The 9,147-nt window shown below is 52.0% G+C and overlaps 1 protein-coding gene across 1 annotated transcript in view; it reads right to left on the bottom strand.

Annotated features, from left to right (window-relative positions):
* LOC111152074 (chloride voltage-gated channel 1) overlaps window positions 1-5,854 on the bottom strand; it is a 29,689-nt gene extending 23,835 nt beyond the window's left edge. The window contains exons 1-6 of the mRNA XM_022510369.1: window positions 5,675-5,854; window positions 2,892-3,012; window positions 2,350-2,481; window positions 1,781-1,909; window positions 1,420-1,553; window positions 272-349 (exon numbers count right to left, since the gene is read on the bottom strand). Coding sequence (XP_022366077.1) covers window positions 272-349; window positions 1,420-1,553; window positions 1,781-1,909; window positions 2,350-2,481; window positions 2,892-3,012; window positions 5,675-5,854 — 774 coding nt within the window. The remainder of the gene's footprint in view (window positions 1-271; window positions 350-1,419; window positions 1,554-1,780; window positions 1,910-2,349; window positions 2,482-2,891; window positions 3,013-5,674) is intronic.
* Between the last annotated feature and the right edge of the window lie 3,293 nt (window positions 5,855-9,147).

The following is a 9,147-nucleotide window of genomic DNA, read 5'->3' on the forward strand; positions in this document are numbered from 1 at the left end:
GGAGACCAAGGGACAGGGCTAGACAGGAGGGCAGCAGAGGAACTGGCCAGGGTGCAGGTCTGGAGCAGGGGTGTGGATCAAGAAGGGAGGGGTGTCTTGGGGATGGCAACATGTGGCTGGGGTAGGCGGGTGGGGGTGTGTGTGAAGAGGATAAGGGAGCGTGGGTTAGCGCAGTGCCCCACGTCAGCATCGCGGCCAGCCCAGCACAGACAGCCCTCCCGAGGCCCCGAACACACACAGCCCCTCCCTCATTTTACTTTCTCAACCTTACCTCATAGACTCCACAGAACATCGACATAAACCTGCTGAGGACAGCAGCACAGATGCTGGCGATGTGGACAAAAGGGCCCTGAGAGAGAGAAGGAGTGGACAGGTCAGGGGCTGGGGGTCCAGATGGGAGATTTGTGGCTCCAGGCACTGAGCAAGGTGCCCAAAATACAGTAGTGAGCAAGACAGAGGGTGTGCCCTCGGGATCTACAATCCAGAGAGCAAGGGGTGGGGTGGACCAGCATCTCAGGGAAGCTCTGGGGACAGAAGATGAGGGAGGGTGAGGGGAGGAGGAGACAGGACAGACGAGGGTACAGTGGGGGACTAGAGAAGGCACTCAGCCATCACAACTGAGAAGTATCTCCACTGAGATGAGGTTGGGAGCCACATGCATGTCAGGAGGAACAGAGAACAGCAGGGGCAGGAGCCCTGGTACAGGAACAGCTTGTGTGGTTGAGGGACGGGAAGAGCTTGTCACCCAAACACAGTGAACGAAGGGCAGCTTGAGAGGCCCAGAGACCAAAGAGAAGCCAGATCAGCACAGGTCTCCTAGGCCCCAGTAAGAAGTTGGGGTTTTATTGTGAGAAGACTGGGAAGCCATTAGAAGTTCCGAAGCAAACGTCAGCCAGTACTGATTGCTTTTTGGAAAGACGACTCTGGCTGCCATGTGGATCCCCGATTGTAGCAGGGCAAGAATGCACAGCAGCGGAACCTTGGAAAAAGCACAGCCTTTTTCTGGGTCTCAGCTTCCACATATTAAAACAAGGAAATTGGTGCTCAGCTGGGGGAGACTCTCTATTCCCCCAACCCCGGGGACATTTGCCAGTGTCTGGAGATATTCTGATTGTCAAAACTGGGGGGGCACTCCTAGCATCTAGGGAGTAGAGGCCAGGGGTGCTGTTAACCTCCTACAATGCACAGGGGAGCCCCTCAGAACCAAGAATTATCCAGCCCCAAATGTCCACAGTGCCCAGGCTGGAGGCTCCGCTCTAAGTCCCTACCAGCTCAGACAGGTCGGTCATTCTGCGTCAGGACTAGGAACTTCCCGAGTATTGATTTCCTTCCCCAGTGCCCCTTGGCACTGCCTCTTCCTGGGCCCGGGGCTCCCTCTGGGCTCAGTGCTGCCCTCTGCTGGAGTACCAGTGGACCTACCTCCTTCCCCACAGGAATGCCACTGCCCAGCCCCGCAGTCAAGGCCACAACCTTGGCCACAAAGGCCTTGAGGGTGAGATACTCCTTCAGGATCACCCCACGGAGTATTGTCTTCATTTCAGGGATTCCAGAGCCTAGAAGGGTCAAAGAATGATTATGCGCAGCTTCCAACAAGAGGTTCAAAGGGAGAGGAATGTCCAGACAGTGGACTTGGCCATGGGGGTGGGTGGGGGGACGATGGCAGGGCAGGGGAAAGGGTTGTCAGGAGGGCTGGGAGGAGGAGAAAGTGGACTGGAAAGGTCTGGAGGCCAATGAGATTGTGCTGACGACATGACACGGGGAGGATGGGGTCAGTTCTCACCAACAGCCTGGGGAGAGATGAGGTGGCAGAAGAGGGCACTGAAGAGGATGAGAGTTAGCGGGAAGGTGACCCAGACCAGGTACTGCAGAGGCAGGTTGGGCTGCATCTGGTAATAGCTCCACTTGTAGGCTGCAGAGACACGAGCCTGGGTTCAGTCCCAGGGTGGCGGGGATGTCGCCACTCCCCCCCGGCTGCAGCGCACCGGTGTGCCGTGAACGTCCTCATGCCCCGACGATGCTGCCGACCCCACTTGAGCAGGCACACTGTTAGCAACTGTGCCGGCTGGCCCAGAACTGAGGGGTGCCTGGGACTCGGGGTGGTCAGTGCTCAAACCAAAAAAGGCCTGGGAAAATGGGGATGAGTTGGTCACCTAATTAGAGGGGCACCATCAGCTTGGCTGGTAGCAGGTAAAGGGGCAGGAGAAATGGATCTGGGTCCAGATCTGTTCTTATCCTGGGCCAGATCTCCTCTGGGCAACACCCGCCTCCCCGAACACCCAACTTGTCCTAGGTAGGAACTCAAGAAATAGCCATCGTGAGGGAGAGGCTGAAGGGCCACGGTAAACCTACCCTGAAGGGTTTTGGCACTGACATAGTCCATGCTCCAGCTAACCAGAGCCATAAGCAGTCCCAGGAGCACCAGAAAGATCCAGTCTTCTCCTAATTTTCTTCTCATCACATGTCCCAGGCGGTGGACACAGCCTGAGAAGAGGGAAGGGCAAAGGAGAGCAGCTATCCAGTCACCACTGTGGGCTCTGACTGAGGACTGGACTGGAAGAGCGGGGCCCCCAGGGTCTTGCTGTATGGTTCATTCACCAAGCTTCTATTCACCTCTCTGCCAGCTGTGCCCCTGTCCCTTCCAAAGGCACCCCAGTCCAATTCCCCTTGGGATACTTGAATGCCTTCTAAAACTCTTGTTTCCTGGGGGGCGAGTGGGAGAGTAGGGAATAAGGCGAAGTGAGAGGAGACAGGGAGGGATGCCTTTCCTTGTTGCTAGGAGGAGGACTCCAGTGTGGATATGGGGAGGGTGGAGGGTGGGTATTTCCCAGTTATTCTCCTAGTCCCTGTACTTCCTTCCACTCCAGATGCCTTTAGCCCGCAGGCCCCATCACCTTGACATTTAGAATAGTGATCCTCATCCTTGCTGTCCACGCTCTCACTGGAGCCCGTCTTCTTGGGCATCCCTGTGTCCTGCTCCTTGTCTGAGAATTGCTGTTTGTAATGACCATAAATCTGGACACAGAGAGAATGGGAAATGTCTGTTTTGCTGGAGGTAGAAGAAATAGATAAGAGGGAAGCACAGAGACCTGCAGGGAAAACAGCTTTTTAAACTCCTGGGTGTTGAGGGCCTAGCATAGGACCCTTTTGTGGCCGAACCCGCCCTGAGCTCTCTGCATGCTTCCACTCCTTACCTACCTGTCCATCCTCACCCTCTCTCTGTCTGCGCCCATCTTGGTCAAGGGAGGCCTTCAAGGAGGCCAATTCCTACTCTGCAGTAGAGACACAGGAACTCTGCTAAGACTGGACATCCATGTCAATTAGGTGTTTTGTTCCAGCTTACGGTGTTTCAGCCTCTGTCTCTCTACCATCCTAGCCACCCCCTTCCTTCCTAGGAATCCTCACATGGACCCATGAGGACAGACAAGAAGGTGACTCTTGGTTTTTCCATCTTGGTGTGTCTGGCTTTTCTTGAGGCCCCTCAGATGCTCTGCCAAGCTCAGAGAAAGCCCATCCACCTTGCCTCCCTGTGCTCATGTGCACAAACAGGTGCCAGTCCTGGTAAGGGACTCCCTAGACCAGGATAACTAGATGCTCACTAAGTGTGGGGAGGGCAGAGGGGTACCATTCTGATCTGGTAGCCCTCTGCTCTCATTGCTGTGCAGGGCATGTGTGTTTAGGGCAGAAGGAGCAAGGGCTCTCACTGCTTTTAGTCTGTCCTTCCCCCACTGTACTAGGTCTGTCCTCTGAGGCCAGGGTCAGGCCAGGCCGTGTTGCTGGTTCTGGGAGAGCCTGGGTAAGGGAGATCTGATTTCACAATATGAGTGGCAGCGTTTACACCCTAGTTCTGGACAGGCGCACACTAACGGCCCGGCTCATGGCTGTTTCATCTTCTGGGATGAGGTTAGTGACTGAGGGAGACAGTGTGTCCCTCCCTGTCCCACCTGGCCTCAGAGGGCAGACACTACCCATGCAGTTTAGGGCACGTCCCTCTCCACCTTCTGTCTCAGCTGCCTCTGGTCCTAAGCTGGTGGAGGTGAGGGAGGGGGTCCTCCAAACCAAACCCTGGCTGGGAAACACCTAAAAGAGCCAAATCAGAGCCAGCTGGTTCAGGGCTGAGCACAGCATCAAAGCAGGTCTGGGGAGGGAACGGACGACCCAAATCTGAAGGGGATGCTGCGTCTGGGATTCATAGAGAAAAACACCAGTGTGTGGAGCAGGGAGGCTGGGCATGGGAAGGACAGCTGAAACAATGTCAAAAAAATATTGCTAATTGTTGAAGCTGGGTAAGGGGTGCTTGGGGATTCATCATATGGGTCTATTTTTAAGTTTGAAATTTTCCATAATGAAAATTAAACAGAGAAAAACTTAAGTCCAAACCCCTTGTCTTTGCTTTCAAGCCAACTCTACTTCCCAAATTAATTTACCATTCCTTTCCCGCATGAAGCTCCATGCTAGTCTGCCTGGTCTCCGCACTGTCAGCAGAAAGTGCCTTTTACTTTTCACTCTCCCCACCCAGGTAGCTTGGTGAACACGGGTGAGAAGAGCCCAAGGCCATGAGCAGGGGTCTTTCTGTCCAATCTCACCCTGTGTTCCAAGGCCAGAGCAGGCTCCAGCTTCCCTAGGAAACGCCCTCCCTTCCACTCACCATTCCAGCTTCCTCTGACTTTGTGCCCCCATCCCGCCCCCGCCGCCCCCTTTCCCCAGGGTTGCCTCATGTTGGGGACTAAGACTGCAGCGTGACTCTTATAGACTCGTGGCCCCCAATGCTGACATCACCCGTGAAGTCCCCCTCAGGTCCCCACCCTGTCTAGATCCCCCTAATCGCTCCTGGACCTATCTTCAGCTAAAACACTTTTTAAAGTCTGGCTTCCTGGTCCTGACAGGATCCATCCTGGATACTCTGCAATCGCCTTTCCTCACTGACCCTCACTTCCCTGTCGATCCATGGCAACCTCAGAAGCTTCCCCGTGGTCGTGCCCTCCCATTTCCCCTTTCTAGATGTCTGCGACGCACCACTCCCCACTCCTGGGCAGGGAGGTTATTCCTGGATATTCCTGGACATTCCCAATCCCCTCTCCCCGGGAACATGCACTTCTACCTTCCCAGGCCCCTACCACTTAATAGGTTCTTATCTGATCAACCCTTCCCACCTAAAAGTTTGATTGCATTTCTTCCGCTCCTGTTGACCCCGGTGTATCTTTGATCACTCACAAGCAATCCAGTTAGTTTCCTCTACTTATCCTAGCACCTTCCTTCTGCCCTCTCAGAAGTGTTTGTGCATGTTCTGCTGAGGGTCAGGAGGGAGAGCTCTGAAGGTGTCTGCACTGGGGTGAGGGTGTAAGACACAGCTTGCACACAGGGGTGTGGGTTCCCGTGCTTATCACTCCATGCAGGTTATGTAAGCACGAGCTAGGCCAGCATGTGTCGCTGTGCCGGTCCCCCCAGGATTCGGGTGTTCGTTAGTCAGGGTTATATAAAACCACATGGGTCTCTAAATGCATGCTTGGCTGAGCTCGGTCCTTTGAAGGATTTTCGTATTTCGAACACATTACCATGTACTTTTTTAAGTTAAAAGATTAACACTTCTGCCTCTTTTCACCTAATTCCCAATTTCCCCCAATCCATCACACGACTCTCTCCTTGATTCCACCACCCTTTCCCCTTAGGACTTTACCTGTGTGGGGCGGGTGTTGGCACGGGGGCCTGCATCCCTCCGGAGCCTGTGCTGAAGGGCCCCGCTCTCAGAGGGCAGTCCGTAGCTGGTGCAGTGTTCGAAGGGCACATACTGGTACTGGGGAGCACTACCCCACCAGCTCTGCTCGCCGCCACGCCGCAGGGACCCAGCTGGCTCCATGTTCCCTCCCTGGGCCAGGCCTTGGCCCGCTTGCCCCCGTCCTCCCCCCAGTACGGCTCCTTAAGCCTGTCCTCTTGCCTGTCCCCAAGGCGTCTGGGGCAGCATGCCCACCCCCAGCTATTTATAGCCATCTCTCTGTCACATGACCTCCCCCCCCCACTGCCACATCTGATCTGCTTGGGGTCGAAGCAGGTGTGAGAGCAGTATGGGGGAGGGGCTGGGAGGAGAACCTGAGGGACAGCCCCACAGGGAATTCCCTCAGCAGGGCCAGCGGCACTGTCCCCCTCCATAGCCACAAGGAGGCTTCCAGCCCCAAGGCACTGGGCCGTCTATAAATATTGCTCAGACCAGGACAGAGAGCAGCTCTGTGTGCTCCCAGGGAGTGGCAGATCTGCACCCTATTCCACGCGTGGAGAGGTGAGGGGTGGCCGTTGGAGTGATTCTAACGTCTGGGAACACGGGAGGGTAACTCACCGGAGAGAGTAACTGGTGCCTTTCTGCCATCTTTTCCTGTTGGGCTGCTCCCAGCTCAGTATCTTCCCAAGACTGAGTCCTCATCTGTTGGACCTGCTCTCCCAACCCATCCGATTTTCAGTTTTCTCCTCCAGCTTTGCTATTTCTATCTGCCAGATGCTGCTAATAATGCTTTGGTGTCATCCCCTTGACCCCACCCTTATTACCCATTGGGTGTGGGAAGCAGGGGTAACAGCCATGGATTCTGGCCTTTCTCCCACTTCCCAGACAGATATGTCAATCACACCAGAAGCCTGGACTCTTCACGGAGGGACTGAGCTTCTACTTAGACTGTGGAGCACCTGCCTAGGTCTGTCAGGGCAGGTTAGATAACAGGGGAGAAGGGGAAGTGGGCCAGAGGCGTGCAGGAGGCCGGAGTCAGGGGCAGGGAGTAAGTTTATCTCATCACGAGTCCCACAAACATAAAAGATGAGGGGAAGTACTCTGCTCTTCTTCCCTTTTCCATTCAATAAACAGATTTTGGCCAAGGCCAAACTACTCTATCCGCTGTCACTTTTTTAAAAAACTGATTTTCCTAGGACATTCCTTCCCCTGTGAACTCTTCACCTTAGAAGAAGTTACAAACACGAGCCAATGTATAGTTTAGAATCTGTCACTAAGTAGGATCTGCCCCAGAATATTCCAAGTTCAGGGACAGCAGAATAGGGACACCAATCATCTGGTCTACAGTTAAATCTTGATCTCAGCTGAGACTGCCCAAAGCAGGTGAGACAGATGCCGTTAAAAGCAGGTTATCTGGGGCACCAGGTTGGCTCATCTGATGGAGGATAGGGCTCCTGATCTTGGGGGTGTAAGTCGGGCCCCATGTTGAGTATAGAGATTACTTACATAAATAAATCTTTTTTTTTTTTAAATAAAAGCATGTTTTCTAACATAAATCCTACAGCTTGAAGGCCTATAATCCACCAGCTATGATTAAAAACATATGACAGTTTGAGGGACTTGAAGGCTGTGACTTTCACCTTCTCTTTAGGCAGAATGAACATAAGAGATCTAAGTATTAGGTATAAAATGAAAGGAATATTTCTTAATAAGGACAGTACAGTGCCAAGGTGAAGGTGGATTCTTTGGGGGGTTTCGGAAACAGAAAGACTGACACCTGTTTGTGGAGCATGGCTCTCCTGAAGGGAGCCAGTTTTTACAGGACATCAATAATCCCGAGAACACAATTACTATTTCTTTACTATTCCTTAGGAAATCAGGACCTGGTTACAGATTCCAAGATTTGAAGGCCAGTGGGACCAGGAAAATCCTCATTCCACCAAACCAAGTAGAAATGCCAGCTGCAATTCTAAAGACCAGATCCTGAAATTGGGAGGGTCAAGGAAATGTACAGCGGCTAATGCTAGAGAGCAAGGATTTGTAATTATCTTGAGTTTGACATCACAATGAGTTAAAATCTCATGGGCTACCATCCTTTAAGAGAACAAGAAAATAAAATGTAAACTATGACTACCCTCCACCCAACAACTCACAGGGACCGGTGCTTAGGGTCTTATTTGGAAGATGGGTTTCTGGGGAGTTCTGTGAAAAGCTCCAAAATCTGGAAACAAACTTGCAAGCATGCATGCGTTCTATTAGGTATGTATATTGTGTAAGGTAAGTATTGTTCTGATATTTTGATTTTCTTGAGGTCCATGATACCAAATAAAACCTAGAGGCTTCTGGAATTGATATTTGAAGGAAGGTTGTCAAAAATAACCATACGGAACACATGTGGAGGGGAAAGTGTGTGTTGGAGTACAGGTGGGTGTGAGCGAGCCAGCCCCTTGGCATTCCATCAATTTAAACATGAACTTTCTGGGTTACACCCTTGTTTCCAGACCTCTTCAAATCTGGCCCCCCAGCCCACTGGACGACACACCATTACTCTTAAGGGCTTCTGGCTGTCACTTTCCCTCTGCACATCCAGCCTGGCACCAAACCCAGGACCACCTACTTTCTAGTATCACCTAGGCAACAGTGACCCCCTCACCCCACACTTTCTCTCTAGATGTACTCACTGGTAGTCATTTCTCCTCCACTCCCCATTGGACCTTGCCCCACAGATCTTGAGAAATCCTTGGTCCCTTCCAAGGCCTATAGAAGGCCTTCCTGATAGCCCTGGACAGGTCTCTCTCTCCCCCTTCTGGTTTTTCAAACATGATACACTTTTTGCCTATTCTCTACCTAGCTGGCACAAAGATGGAATAGTCTTTGGTCTCAGGCTCATTCTCTCAGTTCAGTGGGAGAAATATTTCTTCCCCCAAAAGTGAGGGGGGAAAAAAATCTCATGCTAGGAAGCCCCAAACACAATACTGTTAGCAAGAAGCATATACTCAAGGTAACATTTTCACATCCTGACCTCAGTTTCTACAGAAAGGCAGTAACTTGGGGGATTATGGTAATAAAAGAAAACTCTTCAGTGTCTGCCCCGAGAGTAAGCACGGCGTATGAATGTGTCACGGAACTGAAGCTCACTGTGGCAGATCCTCAAGCGTCTGTGGTGCGCTAACACCTGCTAACACCATGTTGTGAGTTTGCCTCATGTTTTTAATCCTCACAGGGACCTTTTGAGGGAGAAATAATTTTCCTCCTTCTTTGCTAAGGGAAACTGAGGTTCCATGAGGTTAGGTACCTTAGCCAAGGTCTCCAGTATCTCAAAAGTTCTGGGCCAGCTTTCAAAACCTATTTAAGTCTAGAGTTCGTGGCCTTAAAGCTACCTTTCTTCCTTTTTTGTGTATTTGAAGTCTTTGAGCCTCATTTCCTTCTTCTGAAAA

This window comes from Enhydra lutris, unplaced genomic scaffold (genome assembly GCF_002288905.1).
Source record: "Enhydra lutris kenyoni isolate GAN:26980312 unplaced genomic scaffold, ASM228890v2 scaffoldscaffold27, whole genome shotgun sequence".
NCBI classification, from domain to species: Eukaryota; Metazoa; Chordata; class Mammalia; order Carnivora; family Mustelidae; genus Enhydra; species Enhydra lutris.